Source organism: Amblyomma americanum, chromosome 2, assembly GCF_052857255.1.
Source record: "Amblyomma americanum isolate KBUSLIRL-KWMA chromosome 2, ASM5285725v1, whole genome shotgun sequence".
NCBI lineage: Eukaryota > Metazoa > Arthropoda > Arachnida > Ixodida > Ixodidae > Amblyomma > Amblyomma americanum.
Genome location: NC_135498.1, coordinates 123,696,598 through 123,717,893, shown reverse-complemented (window position 1 = coordinate 123,717,893; position 21,296 = coordinate 123,696,598). Strand labels below are relative to the sequence as shown.

General features: G+C 48.1%; 1 protein-coding gene across 1 annotated transcript; it reads left to right on the top strand.

Moving 5' to 3' along the window:
• Nucleotides 1-480: 480 nt before the first annotated feature.
• LOC144120050 (uncharacterized) lies at nucleotides 481-20,428 on the top strand. Its single transcript, XM_077652522.1, has 4 exons — nucleotides 481-633; nucleotides 12,063-12,240; nucleotides 18,228-19,296; nucleotides 20,110-20,428. Exons 1-4 carry the CDS (start codon nucleotides 481-483, stop codon nucleotides 20,426-20,428), a joined length of 1,719 nt encoding a protein of 572 aa, XP_077508648.1.
• Nucleotides 20,429-21,296: the final 868 nt, after the last annotated feature.

Genomic DNA, 21,296 nt, shown 5'->3' with positions numbered 1-21,296 from the left:
GTGGGCGCGCTCGGGCTGATCATCATGACATGCTCAAAAGATGGCAGCAATTTAATAGCGACAGGCGACTGAAAGAAATTCGTGACGGCTTCCTTTTTCTCGCTAAATGGCGCGTAACACTAAAGAAATTCAACGCTTTCCCTGCTAATACGAGAAACAATGATCCTTACTTGTTACCATTTGTAATAAAAACCAAAGCCGGTGACCTCGTCTCGAATCCTGGTGAATTGTGCTGACCCGCAAAACCACGAGATAAATGCCAAGATGCGTTTTTTCAGTGTGGAATTTTTCGTGACGTTGAACAAAGCAGGGGCACCATACACATCATCAGCTAGTGTGATAAAGCTAGAAGAAGAAGATATACGGGAAAACCCCTGGCGGTTGCACGAGCGTTTTTTTTTTCAAGTCTCGTGGCTGCGGAAGACGGCAGGAGCCTTTGCTGTTTTCGCAGAGTCAGCGTTCAGCAGGATCCAGGCAGCCATGGCCGATCGCAAAGGTCGGCGGCGATCCCGTGCGTCGTCGAGGCGCCAATCCAGTGCCGTGGAGCGCACTTTCTTTGGTGACAAGGACCCGCTGGACGACTTCGAGGCCGAGCTGGGCGACAGCCTGTTCTCTCCTGACCCATACGCTGAGGCAAGTGACATTTGGCAGCGGGCGGGGATGGGCGCAACTTATCCCGCCCAGTGGATGGAAAAGATGTGTTGGAACAATGAGAAAACCGTGTCTTAGTGGTCGGACAACGCTTAGCGCAGTGGCGAAGTTGAAGACAATTAGCGAGCCATTCTTTTACGAATGTAGCCCTAAGGAAATCTGCTGCGATGTTTTCACCCATGACTTGCACTGCGTTTCGAAGAAAAGAGGCTCATCTCAACTAAAGGTAACGATATAATCCGAGCAACCTAATCAAAAGATGCGCAGTTGCATTCCTAGTTTAGCTTTGCTTAAAAGGGCCCCGAAACAGTGGCCTGTCCAAATCTTCATTCAGAGGACATAGAATTGAATTATACCTCAATACAGGGAAAGGGTTCCCAAAAAAGTGTTATTCAAAAATGAACAAAAATTGCCGAAAAAATAAGGAAAAAGAAAACAAAAGCAGCATACCTAATGACCAAATCAAGTTCAAGAGAATTTTTCAGCGGGCATATAAGAACTATTTACAGTTTTTTCAAAGAGCTGAAGTGTGTTAAATCTTATCTGATCGCTCTGCTTCCGCTGGTGGACCGGCTGCAGTGGCTGTCCCGTTACAGGTTGCCTTAAATGTGTAGGGGTGCGGAGAATGAGATTGACATCACTGGTGCTTAGGAAAGCTCACATCTGAAGGCGATCTGATTGTTTTGTTGCGGTTGTCAACATTCACTCAAAGACTTCACCGTTTTATGGCTTATTTGAAGAGGCCGGAAACGACATCAAAATGTTTATTTATGCCCACACTACCAGAAGGTACTTGTTGTGCAGTCGCGTGCTGCTGGAGTATCTGAAGCGCAACTAGTTTCTCTGACATCACGCATGAGCGACGAGGGGCCCTCAGAGCCAGCTGGGCCTTTTTCTAGCCTTCTTACAGCCTGCCTTTCTAGCCTGTAGGGTGGTTTGAACGGTAATGAGATTATGAGCGCTATTTTTTTTTATATAGTGTAACATTTCACTGTAGCGACCAATATATCCGCTGATCTCCAGTTGGCAGACTTGAATGTTTTTGCCATTAGCGTTTTTGCTACCCTCAGAAGAGGTCCCTATTGGTTTTCTCTCGCAGTCGTAACTGCTCGCAACAAGCGATGGAAACATTTTCAAAGAATGATTTTGCAACGTCTCGCAAGAATGGACTCTTACATTCGATATTTCTATACGAGTACCTTACAATTTCTCAATGTTCAATATTTTTGGCCGGGAATGTTGGACATGTTCTTTGGTGCGCGGAAAGGTGTCCCTCTGCCTCATCAGTGGAACATTCTAGCAATGCTGAGTCACTAGCTGCGCGAGGTTTTTTATTGAACGCTAGCCTCATGTACGTAAGACAACCACTACTCATCTGCGAGAGTGATAGTTTTCGTTCCCTTTGCATGCTTTACCACTCCTTGTCATCTTCCTGCAATGCGCTCCTCTCCTGTAACACTTCTTCGCTTTGTCACCCTGTACGAATCTGGCTAAGCACAACTTTCTGCAGCTATTAGAATTTCAATGTTGTAATAGGCAAAGCTTGCGTGCACTAAATAATGATCATTCAAATAAGGTAAGGAAACTGAAAGGAGCTTCCGGAGCACTTTAAGATCGCCGACAGTGCCTAATTGAATAAGATGTTCATTGCACGTGATATTGCGTGTGAACAGGCTTTCCTTCAGGCTTTAAGATGTTGCAGTGCGTGTGTCATCCATATTACCACCGTGCTAGATTTCACTGGTGGAGCATTTGACGTCATGTCTGCTGTGATCCTACGCGTCTCGTGAGAAATTGAAAGCTATAGGGAACCCACGGAGACTTTATGGACTGTACAGACAGCGCGTATTGCATCGTATGAATAAAAAATATTCCGTCTGACGTCATGCCCATGCATCATGTGAAATCTGGATATCATTCGGACAATACACGGAAAATATTTGCAGCGTGTCCGAAGAGTACAGATACTGGCATATATTTCCTCCCTCTTACGGACGCTCGATTCTGGTGATTCCAGGTGCGCAGATCATGCAAAACTGTTCAGGTGTGTTGTTTGTGCTGGTATAAGGTCATACCATTTTCTGTTCACGGTAAGGAGCTAATCAACACCTGCGTTTTCAGTAGATAAACCTAGCGGGTCACGAACAATGGCGATTGCGCGCAACCTGTTTTCCAAACACAGCTATGCCTTGTAGTTGGGACATATTCGTAGGCAACAGAGAAACAGCTCTAGGCCAAAGAAGAACGCATACAGAAGCGCGAAAAGGACGAACGCTTCTAATGGCTTCCTCTTTGGCCTAGCGCCACTGCGCTGCTGCCTACGAATATGTCCGAACTACAGTACCAACTAGCCCAACAATTGATACTTCTGAAGCTAACCCTTGTTCGTGCGCCGCAGAGTAAGATGTAGGGTGGGCGGGACGCAGGGGGCACGATAAACGAATGGCTTTCCTAAGGAGAGCCAGATCACTGAAATATGAGCTACCGCGCCGAGGCCATTCACGTTTATGAAACAGCAAAGACTGATTCACCTATTACTAGCGGCCCCTACTAATCATTCTTCGAGGGCCGTCTAACCTTTATTCCTTGAGGTGTCACCACTTAATATTTTCTTCACTAAATTCTCAGTTCAAACAATTCATTCGTTTCCTGACGTCCTCCAGCGATAATAACACTATGCAGATGAAGCAGTCTGTATGCCAAAAACAGGCCGTTTTCAACACTGAGTGACCGCCCTAGCAGAAACACGTTGTTATTAAACAAAGAAGCACCAAGTATTTTATTTGGACTTACGAACGATTGCTCCCATAGAAAACCTCAAGGTTATGCCTCTCTGATGAATGACCTTCAAGCAGGAGAACAGGGGTGCGGCCTTGACGTAATACCATGTGACTCGCCGCGCCTTGGCGTCGCTCGCTGTTCATCATGCTTAATCGAGCTTCCGCTCTGTAAACGAGGTTATGCCGGGTTGAACCCCAGCCAATTTTTTCTACGTACTTTTCGCAAACTTACGTGTCGCCTTCGGATTTGTAATCTGATTGAGCTTGCGCAAGTCCGTATATGTCCTTTTGGTACAAGTGATTTTAATTATTATCACCAGCCTCAGTACGCTCACTCCAGGACTGAGGCCTGTCCCATATAACTGAGCCTGTTTTTTGGTCCTTTCAGGGAAAATACAAAAAAAAAACATAAATAAAGGACAGAGGGAGCCCGGACCAGCAACGCTTTACCATGTTTGAAGCCAATAAAAAAAAGAGCTAAACGCAAAACGAAATTTTTTGAAGAGAAAAGCAGAAAAGTAGAAACAACAAACAAACATGAAAAACCCAAAGTCACAGAACAGTCAGAGGCACAGATAATGTCACAGATAATGTAACAGGCAGAGTTGGTCCAAACACCACAGAACAGTTGAGAGTAACCTGACGCCGACCAATATTTTTAACTTTACCCAACGTTTCGGGACCAACTTGGTCTCTTCTTCAGGGGTTACTAAAGTGTGCCAGCAGCAGCAGCGAGTCACTGTCTTAATAATAATATAATTCGTTTTGGGGGAAAGGAAATGACGTAGTATCTGTCTCATATATAGTTGGACACCTGAACCGCGCCGTAAGGGAAGGGATAAAAGAGGGAGTGAAAGACGAAAGGAAGAGGTGCCGCAGTGGAGGGCTCCGGAATAATTTCGACCACCTGGGGATCTTTAACGTGCACTCGCTCTCCCTTTGTTAGCACGTGGCGCAGTCCACTAACGTACGCGCAGGACTGCGCCAAGTGCTAACAAAGGGAAAGCGAAGGCAGCAACCCGCTGCTGCTGGCACACTTTAGCCACCCCTGAAAAGGGACCGAGTTGGTCACGAAACGTTGTGTAATTTTTTAAATATTGGTTGGCGTCAGTTTTCTCTCCCCTATCTCGTGAACCCAATCAGACGTACTTCTGTCGAAGATGTTTTCATTCAAACCACAGAACAGTCAGAGGCACAGATAATGACACAGGCACATTTGGTCCAAACGAATGGTCAGCGCACAGCGAGAACCATCCGTGTCCAGCAAAGGAACATAGAGCGCTTATCTGTGCAGAGCTTGTGCAGGAGAAATGAGAGTGACGAAGGAACTTATGGGGAATGTGTAGAAATTGTGTTGCTTATGAGATGAACGATTTGAATCAGAACACCACAAGCAGCAAGGTTATTCAAAAGAGAGGGGTAAGTAGGCGGAGTAATGTCAGATCAGCAGAGAGACACAGATAATGTCACAGGCACAGTTGGTCCAAACGAAGTGTCAGCGCACAGCGAGAACCATCCGTGTCCAGTAAAGGAACATAGAGCGCTTATCTGTGCAGAGCTTGTGCAGGAGAATTCAGAGTGATGAAGGAACTTATGGGGAATGTGCAGAAATTGTGTTGCTTATGAGATGAACAATTTGAATCTAAACACCACAAGCAGCAAGGTTATTCAAAAGAGAGGGGTAAGTAGGCGGAGTAATGTCAGATCAGCAGAGAGACACAGATAATGTCACAGGCACAGTTGGTCCAAACGAAGTGTCAGCGCACAGCGAGAACCATCCGTGTCCAGTAAAGGAACATAGAGCGCTTATCTGTGCAGAGCTTGTGCAGGAGAATTCAGAGTGATGAAGGAACTTATGGGGAATGTGCAGAAATTGTGTTGCTTATGAGATGAACAATTTGAATCTAAACACCACAAGCAGCAAGGTTATTCAAAAGAGAGGGGTAAGTAGGCGGAGTAATGTCAGATGAGCAGAGAGACACAGATAATGGCACAGGCAAAGTTGGTCCAAACGATGTATCAGCGCACAGCGAGAACCATCCGTGTCCAGCAAAGGAACATAGAGCGCTTATCTGTGCAGAGCTTGTGCAAGAGAAATGAGAGTGACGAAGGAACTTATGGGGAATGTGTAGAAATTGTGTTGCTTATGAGGTGAACCATTTGAATCAGAACACCACAAGCAGCAAGGTTATTCAGAAGAGAGGGGCAGTAAGGCGCAGTAACGGAACAATTCCGGAAATAATGACTGACATCTGAGATAGGCCAACTGTTTTTTAAGTAGAAAAAGAATCTACCATGCCCAGCGAGTGAAGTAATTAAAGGACTCCTAGGTAGAAGGATAGAAAGAATATTGAGCGTATCACGGATCCAGTTAAATAATTCTGTGCCGCCATTATTTTATTGGCAATACGTTCGCCATAAAAGAAGTGAAGAATGGTGTAAACGGGAGCGCACGCCACGGCGTGAAAGGGTAGAAGTGTATAAAAGGCCATATTGGCCAGCACTACCAGCAGCCTGGTAGGCTGTCTCATTTCCAAAAATTCCGGAGTGACCCCGGATATGAACTAAAGGAAATGGGGAAGAGAATACAAACGATAGGTATGTTTCTTAAAGGAAATAATTGTTGGGTCAATCTAGAACTGAGGTTTTTAAAGCGAAAGCTTTATTGGACTGGTGGCACCGATTTCGCCGTGGGCTGCAATTTGACCTTCAGCTGCGCCGTAGCCTTGGCAACGCCGCAGCTGCGTGCATATCTCCTCTAAATCCTTCCTTTATCGCTTTTCTTAAGGCACATCTGAGGTGTCCACCGAGATTTGAGACAGATACAGCGCCACTTACTTTCCTCAAAAACGAATTTTCATTTTTCAATTTCCATTTTCTTTCTTGATCCGGAGTACCCGGGTTCGAACCCGACCGCGGCGGCTGCGTTTTTATGGAGGAAAAACGGTAAGGCGCCCATGTGCGGTGCGATGTCAGTGCACGTTAAAGATCCCCAGGTGTTGGAAATTATTCCGGAGCCCTCCACTACAGCACCTCTTTCTTCCTTTCTTCTTTCACGCCCTCCTTTATCCCTTCCCTTACGGCGCGGTTCAGGTGTCCAACGATACATGAGACAGATACTGCGCCATTTCCTTTCCCCAAAAACTAATTATAATTTCTTCCTTTCTTCTATTCCTCCCTCCGTTATCTATTTTCTTACGGCGTGGTTCAGGTGCCTACCAACATGTAAAAGTTTCTGGCCATTTCCTTTCTTCAAAAACTAAACCAAACAAGTGAGCCGCCGGCATTCATTGGGTTCATTGGCGTTCACAACGGTGTAGAAGCCGTTGATTTTCACGAGAATAAAAGCGCACAACTGGCTCGATGGGTCAGTGGACACCTCCATCTCGCTTTCATGTACATTGCATTGGTGTCCAACTGCAATAATCTGCCTTGATTGCGTTCCGCACACTGCACAGGCAGCGCGCCCACTTTGCCATCCTGGCAGGCGGCGGTTACTGGTTGATCGCGAGAGGTTGGTCACCGAATGAACACTACGGCCCATGCAAGAAGTACCGGCGGACCCGACACCCTCTAGCTCTGACGTGCGTTTCACCGCTCTCGAAGAGGCCCTTGCTCATTTAAGACTCAGATGTCCAATTTTGGCCAAATCCAAGACAACCTGCTCAAGGTAGTCACGGCCACAGTTATGGCTGCCATGACTACCAACATTAAGACGTGGCTAGAGTCAAACCCTCGGTTTCTCAGCCGAATGGGACCCTCAAATACGTGAACCGCTCATCCATATTCAACCGGCCCATTGATATAACCGAACTCTCGGAGAAGCCGTAACCGCTCCCGCTGCGGGTGATGGAACCTGAGCCGGCTCTCCAAGGCAATCTCCGTTCAAATCAGCATGGCTGCGTCTCCTCCCGGCCAATCCCCTAGAGGGCGCCGCCCCCCGCAAAGACAGCAAGTTCTGTCCCTTGTACAGTAGAATTGTCCGGTTTTTAAAGACAGGGCCAAACGCACCAACATAAGGGCGTACATCGACAACTTCTAACACCGCGCCGCAGTCGTTGTGTTCCAAGAAACAAGAGATGCTGTCTAGCTATCGGGCTATAGTACTTTTAAACAAGACCCGTTCACCTATCTACTAGTCCATAAGCCCTACAAAGCACAGAAAGTTAATATCAACCTAAATCTGGAATATTGGTGTGCGATGGTCTCTTTCCTCTTTCTACGGCGAACATATAGCCCCGCACACATCGTTAATCTCTACTTCGCACCGAAGCTCAAAAACATCAGTTTTTCCAACATCTTTAGCTCAGCGCTAAGGATCGTGGCTTGCGACCCCCTCATGATAGTGGGCGTTTTTAACTCCACCTGTTCATTGTGGAGCTATCGCAAGGAAGAGCCGCGTGGTCGCAAGTTGGTGGAACTTATATGTACGCTGGACATCACTCTTCTAACCGACCCTGCCCACCCGACACGAGTAGGGAATTCCGTCACTCGGGACACCTGCCCCGACCTTACCCTCACGAAACACATCCGACACGCAGAGTGGATCAACACTTAGGACACCCTCAGTACCGACCAATGCATGCTGAAGAATGTGATTTACACTTTACCCTTACATTGCACCCTTGCACAAGCCGAACTTCCTAACTGGAATGCTTTCCACCAGGCCCTCCCAGTAACTTATCTCTTGAAGCAAGACTACTCCACTTGGGCACACGGACTCATGCAAACACTCCGTTCACACGAAAAGCAGATCCAGCTTATGGAGCGTGGGTCGGACGTGGATAACCAACTGATGCACCTCTGGGAAGCTCGCCGCAGCCTCCCTAACGATGGCGGCGGCAGAAACACAATCGTAAACTCCGCGCTCGCATCTATGACCTCACCCAGCAAGGTGCCGAGTATGCTACCCAGCTCGCTGACAATAACTGCGTAGATTGATGCAACACCGCAGCAAGACAGATGTCAAGCCGCATAGACCCTAACAAACACGCTCGGAAACCCAAAAACAGCTCACTCGCGCGATACACAATTTTCAAGGAAACACAGAGCAGCTAGCGAACGTCTTGCGCTCGCAATACTTCAATCAGGATCAAGATCCGCCCGGGCAGGATTATTCGTATGCCGGCAGCGATAATCCGGAACTCTATCAGCTTTTCCAGCTTCACAACATTCGCGCGATTCTTGCCAAAATGCGCACGGGGGACGACACCCGGGAACGATAAGGTCCCAGTCAAACTGCTGGCAAACCTTCCCGATCAGGCATACGAAACCCTACTTGAATATATCAACACCATTTGGACCGGGGACACTTCCTTGCCATTCGATTGGAAGACATCATTGGTAACCTGTATCCCGAAGGTGGGGAAACCGGTAAACACAAACAACCTCTGGCCCATCTCCCTCACTTAATGCTTAGGGAAACTAATAGAAACAATGATCCGTGACCGCCTCTACGGATATCTGGAGAGCAAGAACACCTTCGTCGACACCATTTTCGGCTTCCGACCACAAAAGTTAGCACACGACATCCTTATACAGCTTCATGTCGAGATTAACGAAGCCTTACAACACCCACGCAATGAGAAGATAGTCCTAGTACTCGATCTGAAGGGTGCGTTTGACAATGTTAAACACGGCGTCACATTAAACATCTAAGTGAGATCAACTGCGGTCCTCGTACATTCATTTTTCAAGAGCCCGCTTGGCCTATACACACATACAAGAGACCGAGTACGGCCCGTTTGAGGTTGGAACGCGCGGCACACAGTAAGGCGCTGTGTCCTGGTTCTCTTTAACATTGCTATGATGCTCCTCCCGGCAGAGCTGGCGGGTGTCGGCGGTGTTCTGCATGTACTGTACGCCGATGACATGTCCATCTGGGCTACTACGGGAAACATGGTAGCCCATCAATCTCTCCTATATAGGAGAGATGGATGAACTTCGCCAAAAGATGGATCTCACGCACAGCGGCCCGAATCCTGAGCAATCAAAACGTCCAGTGGGAGGAAGCTTTTCGAACCAGAATCCAGTTGTTCCCGGCGCACATGGGAGAAGTATAGGGCACGTATCGCAACCGAAACGTGACGGCACACACCAAAGCACGCGAGCTCGCGAACCGCACCGGCGACCGTCGTCCATGGGACAGCACCAAAGACTGTTCAGCAAAGAAATTACCAAGGCCCTCTGCCTGGCCCGCCGAACCTTCCATCCGCCCAACGACAAGCTGGACAGGGCGCACGGGGTGGCCCTGGGACAACTCAGACGCTCACGTACTCCAACCCGGCACAATACCAGAGACTCTATCCCGGAACATACCCGACAAATATATGTAAGGTCTGCCACACTGCTATAGAAACTTTACCCCACATGCTCTGGGACTGTAGCAAAAACCCTGACGGTGGTAACTCTGGATCCCTCCCACCGAGATGGGCCGCTGCCTTGCGCATCCCCAGCCTCGGTGACCAACTCTGGGCCGTCCAGGAGGCCCGCGAGACGACGGCGAGGCAACACCTCGACGTCCCCACGTGGGAGACCTTAGGCCCCATCGGCGAAAGCTCTGCAGGACTTTTTAATACAGTTGTTACCAACAAAAAGGGTGAATGCCTACAAGCAGCGGCGAGTACAGTAGACCAATATGCTATGTACTGCGGCCTCCAGTGCTCCCAGTCCAAGTCTGAATTTGTGCATATTCGACATTCTCTGAAATGAGGAATCTCGGTTCAGATTTTTCTCGCCAGCTGCCCCATCCGTGAAGCGCAGGACCTCCGAATACAAGGTCTCTTCATTAATCAGCATCGAAAGGAAGACACAACCCTTGCCAAACTCCGAAAAGTCGGCGACCAGGTGGGCCGAATGGTTCGCCGCGTTTCCAACAAGCAAGGAGGGTTGCGAAGTAAGGATGTGGTGCGGCTCGCCCATGCCTTCGTAACTAGTCGAGTACTGTACTCGAACCCTTACCTCCGCTTACGGAAACATGCCGAAGATTGTTTGGAGGTTGTACTTGCAAAATTTTCAAGGGAGCTCTCGGCCTCCCGATCTCCACTCCTAACGCGCGACTACAAGCGTTAGGATGGTGAACACCTATCGGGAATTTCGCGAGGCGCATCTCTTAAACCAATGCACGCATCTCGCACAGACCATGTCCTGTCGCAGCCTCTTGGAACGGTTACATATCAAACATGACCACCATACGATGGAACGGGTTTGAGGGCCCGAACTGTGGAGACGTGCCCTCTACGTTCGACCCCTTCCGACTAAGATGAACAAGGAGGATCATAATGGCCGGCGCCAGGCGCGGGCGGATGCTCTGCACCGCCACTATGACTGAATAAAACACGTTTTCTGCGTCGACATCGCAGGCCCCTACCACTCCACGGGGCAATGGTACACGGCTGTAGTCATACACAAGGGAAAACAGGTGGACGGCCTCTCGTTCAGAACGCCCAGCTCAACTCATGCGGAGAAGGTAGCGATGGCCTTCGCAGCCTCTCATACCGAATCTAAATTTATCCTCACAGTCTCTCGCGAAGCCTCTCGTAAGTTTTTTTGTTCAGGTGGATCACTCCACTTGCTCACCAAATTCTTCGCCATAGTACTCGTGACTGCGATCCAACTTACCGCTCAATCATATGGGTCCCCGGCCACCAAGGCATGCCAGGTAACGAAGCAACCCATGAGGCAGCCCGCGCACTCGCCGGACACCCGGCGTTCTTTGGGAGGACCTTAACCCACATCACAGCCCTCTTATTTTTTTAAAGATATTACTGAGCACTGTCGTGCCTAACACTGGCTCTACCTTGTTCCTATGAAGGGACTGGGTAAAGCTGGCGAACGAACTCTCCTTAGACTCTTTACAAACACCCTGCTGTGCCCGGCGGTTCTCAAGCACTTTGATTCTTCTTTAGACGGCCACTGCTCATTCTGTGGGGAGGTGGCCGACACCTTTCACATGGTTTAGGCATGCAGGCAAAATCCTTCTCTCCCACATCACCTTTTCCCCTAACCAATAGGACTGGGAGGTGACTCTGCTCGGCTGCCAGGAACTATCGGCCCAACAGACCCTGGTTCGGCGGATTTCTGCAGCAGTCAGAACCAACGAAGTCCCGAAATGAGGAACTTCGCATTGTATTGTAAGGTGCGAGACCCACTAGGTGCCTCTTCCCGAACACCTCTCTGTATATATAGCTAAATAAATGCTTTTCACCACCACCCTCACAACGACCCATTGCGGCATTTCCGCGTGTCTACCGCAACGTTGGCACCGCTAACGCATGCAGCCCACATCTCTCTCACACCACCACCACGTACCTGAAAGCGCGTTAGAGGCGTCCATTCACCCACGGAGCCGGTTGTGTGTCTTCTTTTCCTCAAAATTATCAGCGTTGACAACGTAGTCATCGCCAACGCCAATGAACAAAATGAACTCCGACAGGTTTAGCTTTTATATCGTGGATTAGCTGCGCTAATCCACACTTATTTTCCTTAACCCTGAAGAAATGTTAGTGCGATGCACCGTACTGCCTCTGACTGAACAAGTGCAGTCGAAATAGAGGGTGGAGTGTAGGCACGTACGTTTAGCACTTTAGTACAGTGAGCTTGTGACGTCTATTCTGCGGCTGGTTTGCGCAGGGCGACGATGATCAATCGCAGTTCGTGACGAAGGACACCGAGGCCATATTCGGCGGCACCGAGAAGATTCTGGCCGACGCCGACACATTCTCCAAGCGCATCGAGCGGCGGCGATCGCTTGCCGGCCCAAAGGACACCACCGAACTGGCCTACCGGTCAGAGGCAGACATGTCCAGAGGTGAGTGACTGAAGAAAGTTACCAACGTTGGCTTCATTCAGCAGACCAGCTGTAGAGAAGACGCTGGCCTTTCGCCTAGTCTTATAAGCGAAATTCGTTGAGGCTGACGCTTTACGAAACAGTACACGGCCTGCCTGTTTCTGATTGATCGACCCTGTGATGACGTCCACCCCGTCGGGCCTGTAGGCGCAGACTAGAAGTAACTGGTACCGTTTGCTTCTTTTAGCCCTTCCTAACGTACTTACGTCATCACATCCGCTAATACTGGAGTTCAGGGGGGAACAGGCAAAAGTATAGGCATGCGCTGAAATATCACGCTAACGCGAGATTTGTTTTTTTTATTGGGAGTAGTCTGTTCGGGATATCTCTTTGCTGTTTCTAGGAGAAGTATTTTATTCTCGAGTTATCCCCGTCATAAGACATGCTTGTTGTAGCGTGCACCATAAGTAAATGCGCCAGCGTTTCTGCATCTGCGTCAATGTTCGTGCATGGAATTGGCTTTTGATTGTTGTCCTTGTAAGGAGGAGAATGCTAGGAGAACATCTTATACCTCCATGATGCGAGTAGAATCCGCTCGCAATATTGCAGAAAAACTATTGCTGCTTTCTATAAGATTGACGTCTTAAGTGAGTGCAATTTTTGCGCCGCTCTAGAGAGAAAGAGAGAAAAACATTATCTTTGGAGACGAATTCGGGGCAGCCCCTGGTGCCCGCATGTCCCCACTGCGCTGAAGTGTTTATGTCCCTAATGTCTATAACACTGGCAGCCCGGCCGGTGGCGATGGTCTCCACGGCTCGGTCTTCCGAGCGCAGCAGAACTCCCAGTTTTCCCAAGTCTGGACGTCTTCTAGGCCGCGCGGGGGAAAGTCCGCCAGGCAGAGGGAGTGAGTGTGGAAGGAAGAGGCGAATAGTTCTGGGCACAGGGTGCAGGCAGGAGTGTGGAGGGAGGGATGATAGTGGGATAAGGGTACGGGGTGGGGGGATAAATGTGTGTGTGATGTTTGCGCCAGTGTTGCGTGTTTGCTATCTAGGGAGGGGCGGGACGGGGTTTAGAGGTGGCACGAGGCTCTGTAGGGCTGCGTCAGCTCGCTGTACAAATGAATTCCTTTCCTCGCGAATCCCCGATCTGAGGCCACCTTAGTCCGGTTCAAAGAACATCGGGCAAAAATGTTGGCCACCTCGTTTCCGGGATTCCGGAGTGCGCAGGCACCCATATAAGCTCAACATGGTGGGGTGGAGGTGCATCGGACGAGCCCAGTCAGCCCAAAGCAGGGACGTGGACTGGGCCTCGCGCAAAAATTAGAATTGCCGTTTTCTAGGTAAGCTCTTTGTTGCAGTACAGTTCTTGTGGTTATATATTCCGTAGAAACTTCGAACCCCTGACGACGAAGTGGAAAAAATTGTGGCACCTTTAAGAAATTGTAGCGAATTGAAATTCTAGCCGCCGGGCAAGTCTAAGACCTTTATATAAAGTTTTCTATATTGTACGTACTAATTATTCTAGAAACGTCGGAGGCATTAACTTAGCAAATTACCGTATTATCGATTTTAATAATGTGTCGAAGTACCGAAGATACTGCATCGAGTATCTTTGTCTAAAGTCATTACCCTGAATGTATTTTGTAGGGCTATCTAAAATACAATTTTTCAGGGCGGTAGGGTATCGTTATCGAAGATGCTTTCTTGAAGCCTGAGGCCCAGCCTTCTTTCGCCGTGTAGGGTTACAAAGCGCAGCTTAATTCGGTAAACACATAGCCAGCTTTCTATTGTTTTATTGGGTGACCTATGCGCTGGGGGGTGGGGGGGTTTCACTTCTCTGGCTTTTGTTTCCTCAAATAAAAGGATACTTCACTGCTACCATGGTTGAAGATTGTTATAAATCTCGTGTGTGCAGCGATGGCGTAGAGGTAGAGCATCCGTCTCGCGTGCAAGAGGACCGTGGTTCGAATCGTGGTACCGCGCAATTCTCCACCGGGTTTCCAAAAAGAAAAATAAATCCGCGTGTCGATGGAATTGCATAACCAGGCCTGGAGTGCGGCCTGATCTCGGTGACCAGAACCGACAACGCACTCTCTCACCAGAGCAGGATTTGGCCACCCTGGTGTAGTATTTGGCCACAACCTTCTATGATCAAACCAATTAACCCTCGGCCCTCAGGCACCAGCGGCTGCAGAGGAACTGACCACGGCGGCGGTCAGACCTGTGACGCAGCAGAGGGTGCTAAGAATCTCTGCCTCCGGACAGGCCGCCATTGGAATCTGAACTTGGCAACGTTTAACGCTAGAACTTTATCTAGTGAGGCCAGCCTAGCAGTGCTGTTCGAGGAACTAGTGGGAATTAAGTGGGATGTGATAGGGTTTAGCGAAGTTAGGAGGACAGGTGAGGCGTATACAGTACTAAAGGACGGACACATACTGTGCTATCGCGGATTAGAGGATAGACGAGCACTAGGTTTGGGATTCCTCACTAATAAGGGCTGGCAACGCAGAGGACCTCTATAGTATTAACGAGAGGGTAGCAGCTATAGTAATTAGGCTAAATAGCAGGTACAAGCTGAAAGTGGTGCAGGCCTAAGCACACACATCCAGCCATGATGACCAGATCAATGACAGTTTCTATGAGGACGTAGAATCGGCAATGAATAAAGTAAAATCACAGTACACTGCACTGATGGGCGACTTCGAAGCGAAGGTGGGCAAGAAGCAGGCTGACGACCACGCGGTAGGTGACTATCGGTAGAGTGCATCTTTAAACCGCGCAAAAAAAGACAAAGGACGAGGAAGAAACCAACAGGACAGAGCGCGGAACTTCAACTGGTTTATTACAATAGTGCGTCACATTTATACAATCATCGTAAACACGTGGTAACCAGACAAACGATCATCACGTAACACTTGTGCGCTCGCATCGCTTGAAAAAAGTGGCTCAGAAGGGCGACATGCCGGTGGTGTTCACCGCACCCCAAAAACTGGTCGGCCTATGCAACAAGGTGCAGAGAAAGCACAAAGAAGAATGCGGTATCAAGCACGCAGAAAGATTTGTCCCGTGCAAAAGGGGGGTTGTTTACCGTATACCACTGTCCTGTGGCATAAGCTACATGTGACAAACTGCACGTTGTATAAGCGTCAGACTTCAGGAGCACCACGCAGGAGTAGGCGCATTGGCATGGGGAGGGCATGTGGCCGACCATTGTCGCCACTGCCGTAGTTGCACGCCTCGGTTCCGCGATACCACTATCCTCAAAAAGTTCGCGTATAAACTAAGCAGAGAAGTCTATGAGGCCTACTGTATCAAGAAGGAATCCGGCTCGTGTGTCAGCAAAACCTCGGTTAACGTGTCCGATAAAGAGTATTCATATCTAGATTGCATGATGTCTCGCACATGCCTGCTCACAAGTGTTACGTAATGATCGTTTGTCTTGTTACCACCTGTTTACGATGATTGTATAAATGTGACGCACTGTTGTAATAAACCAGTTGAAGTTCCACACTCTGTCGTGTTCGTTTCTTTCTCGTAATTTGTCTTTTTCTGCGTGGTTTCAAGATGCACTCTACTAATAGTCGCCAACTAGCCCGTCTCTCTCTATTATACGTGACTATGGGATAGGCTCTAGAAATAGGAGGGGAGAGTTATTAGTCGAATCCGCGGATAGAAATAATTTACGGATCATGAATACCTTCTTCCGCAAACGAGAAAACAGGAAGTGGACATGGAAGAGCCCCAATGGTGAAACTAATAATGAAGTGGACTTAATACTATGCGCTGAACCTGGCATCGTTCAGGATGTGGCCCTCCTCGGAAAGGTGCGCTGTATCGACTACAGAATAGTAGGGTCTCGAATTATAGACTTGAAGAGAGAACGAAAGAAGCTAGTGAAGAGGAAGTCCATTAACGGGTTAGTGGCAAGAGGAAAATTACAGGAATCCAGAATATTACTGCAAAACAGATTTTCGCCTTTAACTGAAGAAGACGATCTTGATGTTCATACTATGAACGAAAATCTGACAGCCATCATTACGGAGTTCGAAGTAGAAGTAGGCGGTAGGACAGTTCGACAGGATACCGGAAAGCTGTCCCAGGTGAAGAAAGATCTTATTAAGAAGCGCCAAAGCATGGGGGCGTCCAGCCCTACCGACAGAATAGAACTAACAGAGATATCAAAGTTAACAAATAAGCGGAAGGTAGCCGACATAAGGAAGTTTAATATGGATAGAATCGAGCATGCTCTAAAGAACGAAGGTAGCCTAAAAACAGTGAAGAAGAAACTAGGCATAAGTAAAAACCAGAATTATGCATTAAGAGACAAGCAGGGAAATGTCATTGGCAATATGGATAAGATATTTAAAGTAGCCGAAGAGTTCTACACAGACATGTACAGTAGCCAATGCAATCAGAGCGTTAATGAGAAAGACAGCAGTGCACAGCAATGCGTCATCCCGCCAGTAACGAAAGATGAAGAAAAGAAAGCCTTAGAAGCAATGAAAAGGGAAAAGGCAGCTGGGGAGGGTCTGGTAACAGCAGATCTGTTGAAGGATGGAAGGGACATCGTGCTAGAAAAACTAGCCACCCTGTATACGCAATGCCTTATGACCTCGACTGTACCAGAAGCTTGGAATAATGCAAACATTATCTTAATTCATAAGAAGGGAGCCACCAAGGACTTGAAAAATTACAGGCCAATCAGCTTACTATCAGTTGCCTACAAAGTATTCACTATGGTAATCGCTAATACAGTCAGGGCAACGTTAGACTTTAATCAACCAAATGATCAGGCAGGCTTTCGTAAAGGATATTCCACAATAGATCATATTCACAATATCAATCAGGTGATAGAGAAATGCGCAGAATATAACCAACCTCTATTGTTAGCTTTCATTGATTACGAGAAAGCATTCGACTCATTGGAAACATCACCAGTCATACAGACATTGCGTAATCAGGGGGTAGAAGAACTTTATGTCAAAATACTGGACGATATATATAGCAACTACACAGCTACTCTAACCTTCATAAAATCAGCAATAAAGTTCCAATAAGGAAGGGCGTCGGGCAAGGAGACACGATCGCGCTAATGCTGTTCACTGAATGTTTACAGGAGGTATTCCGAGGCCTGAATTGGGAACAGTTGGGAATAAGAATAAATGGAGAATACCTAAATAATCTTTGATTCGCTGATGACATTGCCTTGCTGAGTCACTCAGGAGGTGAACTGCAAATCATGATCAATGAGTTAGACAGGCAGAGCAGAACGATGGGTCTAAAAATTAACATGCAGAAAACCAAGGTAATGTTCAACAGCCTAGCGAGGGAACAACAGTTCACAATTGGCAGCGAGAGCCTGGAAGTTGTGACGGAATACGTCTACTTAGGGCAGGTAGTGACAGCTGTTCCGGATCATGAGAGGGAGTTAACTAGAAGGATAAGAGTGGGGTGGAGGGCATATGGCAAGATCTCGCAGATCATGAGTGGCAGTTTACCAATGTCCCCCAAGAGAAAAGTGTACAACAGCTTTATCTTACCGGTACTCACCTGCGCGGCAGAAACGTGGAGGCTAACGAAAAGAGTTCAGCTTAAGCTAAGAACAACGCAGCGAACCATGGAAAGAAAAATGATAGGTGTAACGTTAAGAGACCGGAAGGGGGCAGAGTGGGTGAGGGAACAAACACGGGTTAATGACATCCTAGTCGAAATCAAAAGAAAGAAATGGGCTTGGGCAGGGCATGTAACGCGAAGGCAAGATAACCGCAGGTCCTTAAGGGTAACGGAGTGGATTCCAAGAGAAAGTAAGCGTAGCAGGTGGCGGCAGAAGTTTAGGTGGGCGGATGAGATTAAGACGTTTGCAGGCAAGGGGTGGATGCAGCTGGCAAATGACAGGGTTAATTGGAGAGACATGGGAGATGCCTTTGCCCTGCAGTGGGTGTAGTAAGGCTGATGATTATGATGATGATGATGATGATGATGATGATGACTCGTTATTTTTTTTTGCAGGGCCAAGAACGGCACGACGTGGACCGCAGAGCAGGAGTGCGGGGGTCGCCAAGAAGTCCCAGGCAAAGAAGGGAAAGACTGCGACTAGGGACTTCTACGACCAGAGCGACAGGGATAAGAAGACGAAAACATCGCGCCGAAAGCCTGTCAAGAGCACAGCTGCAGCCAGTGATGAGGAACTTTCGAAGAGAGAACGCGACCAGCAATCGTCAGCGGAAAGCGTCCGCTCTTCGGGCGGCGTTTCTGACGCAGCAGACAAGGACGCTCCGCCACCACCAGCGCCGGTCGCGCCGCAGCCTGCTATGCAACGGATTCCCGCTACCCAGGAAGAGCAAGACGATTTCATCACAGCTTCTAAAGAGCCGCCGAAAAGGCCTACTCGGGAGAGTAGAAGAAGCAAGTCCTCCGAAGGAACCGATGGGGGAAGTCAGGGCACTGCAGAAGGCCTCACCGTCGCAGATTTAGCCATGGTGTTGTTGGATGTGCTGAGTGCCGAGCAACAGCAGCAGCAGCAGCGGAAGGGTCAACTCCAAGAAGAGCTGCAGCAGACGCCCCGTACAAGGCAGCAGCCGCCGTGCGAAGCGTGTGCGTCGCAAGAAAACCTTTGCGGCCAGTGCGGAACGCTTCGTCGCGGCCAGAACCTCACACTTTCACGTTGCGATAAGTGCGAATCGTCGTACGAGGAACGCGAGAGCGGAGTGCCCAAAACATCAAAAAATCATTCGCCTATGCGGAGACCTGAACGTTCCACTCACTTCTATGAAACAGCGGAAAGCGACTATGATTACGCGGAAAGCCGGCGGAAGCCAAAGAAGTTATTTTCTCAGGCGAAGCGTGGCAGCCGTGGTACGGGCCGTCACAGGTCGGAGACGCCGACGGCCATCGAGGAGACCACGGCCACGCAAGTAGTTGAGACATCAGAAGAAGCGCCGAACTGTTCCGTTGATCCACGGTACGGGTACGTAGCGGAAAAAATGGAGCCGTACTACGGAGACGGATACGACCTGCTTCCGCACGACTATTATGGACAAGAAGCCTTCTATTCATACTTCCATGACGCTAACGCGCCGTAAGTACCGGCTTTGAATCGACAGTGCCAGATGTTCAGAGTGTTCTGAAATTTTGTTCCACAGTTGGCTAGAAATTGTTTTGTCGAGTTCAGCTTTGTTTTGTGAAGCTAAATAATGCAGGAAGCCACCATCCATTTACACTGATTAGCGTCACCAAATAAGTGAGGTCGAGAGTCTCTTAGCGTATTCTTTAGAATTTTCTTCATTCTCTCTTGTTACAATTTGTAATTAAACATACAACTAAAGAGGTAGTGAAATACTGTAACATACCACGGTTGATGTTTCCACGCTTTTAGTCTTTCCCTGAAAGAAATGAATTCTTTCATTTGAGAAGCATGTGCTGAGCCATGAATTCCTCTCTGCGCCTAAGCCTCTTGCCTGAAAATTTGGGAGGAATGTGCAATTACAAATAGCAGAATCGTGTCTATGAGATCTTGCTCGCCCACTATGTCAAGGCTACCACCTATTCGTGAAGGTGTCTGGTAGGCGTGTACTTACATGTTATATTATGTATGTACTAAGCTTTCCGTCCCTGTGCGTAGAAATATATTCGCTTTGTGTTGTTTCGGTCACGGCGCTGAACAAACGCGCAGCCAAATAAAGGAAGATATCGGATGCAGTCGTAGGTCCATAACCGCGAAAAGAAACTACTTAAAATCAGAGGTTCACAGCCTTCATGCCGCTATCCAACCATATCTTAAATCCCGAGGCAGGCTTCTTTATTTCCCATCCGCCTTCGGCATGCTGTTCCGAACGGCGAGATTTTTAAACAATGAAATACAGCCGTCGATTTGTTTTTCGCTTTGGTGCAGCTACTATGGTAATGTCTGGGAACCCGGGCCAGCACAAGCATGCCTCTGTTCTGGCCCTTACGGTGCCGCCTTTCCAGTGGAGTGGCCGCAACGAGGGCCTTATGCTGAGCTGTGTCCTTGCGTCAAGGAGGCGCCACAGGAAACCATACTGCGCCGGGAAGAGGTCTGGACTGAAGACGGCAAGCATCGCCACCGGGTGCAGGAAATATTGGAGGGCTCGCCCGCTTCCCCCAGCGGAGCTAATATCGGGCTTGAGCGCTTCAAGGTGCACTGTTGGTTCCGCAATCTTTGGCATTTACAAATACTGCATTACGAATAATGCTAAATGAGTGCATGTCGACGGTAACAACCGCTATGTCTGTCCTCTTGTGAGCGGTGACACTGCAGTGTTTTACAGCGACAGCTTTATGGCCATCCTTCGGTGGAATCATGGTATTAAAAAGAACGAAAAGGACTCCATGGGCGCAGACTTCCAACTGTTTATCTATGAATGCAAGCACATGCTATACAAGCCCAGAACCTAGGCGCGCAGCCGCCTTTGTCAATTTTCACATGCGCTCGTATTAGACAGCACACACTGTTATATTTTTCTTTCTCTTTCCTGAGGTAAACAAAAGTAAAGAAAGAAATTCACATCATTAGTGAAGGCCAGAGAGAAATAAAAGCGGGAAATCAGATATAAGTCCGCTAAGAGCTTCAAAACAAGGCACATTAAGAAAAGAAAAACATGATTTGAGAGTAGCCGTCACCTCTATACAGGTAAAGGGAACAAATAAAACGCAACATGCCAATAAAGACTGTAGAATGGAAAACAACAATGAACAAATATAAAGGCGATTGCGAAAAGATAAAAGTGTGGTATGAAGTATGTAAAAAGAAGCATGACCTGATGGAAACGACAAAGAAATAGTGTATGGTTGAATATTAAAATTAGATAAGATAATTCAATTCCATGCGTGAAAAACAGTTCATAGCCGCGCATGGCAATAGCCTTTGGATTACAACATTATCTGAAGAATGTAAAAACAAGCACGGCAGGCTGACATGTTTTTGCATTTTTCACACCATAATTTTTTCTTGAGACCATCCCCGTGCGTGGCTGTAAACTGTTTTTCAGGCCAGAAAATATATTCTTTTATTTCTTTTTAATGTTCACCCATACACATCTTTCTTGTTGTTTCCATCAG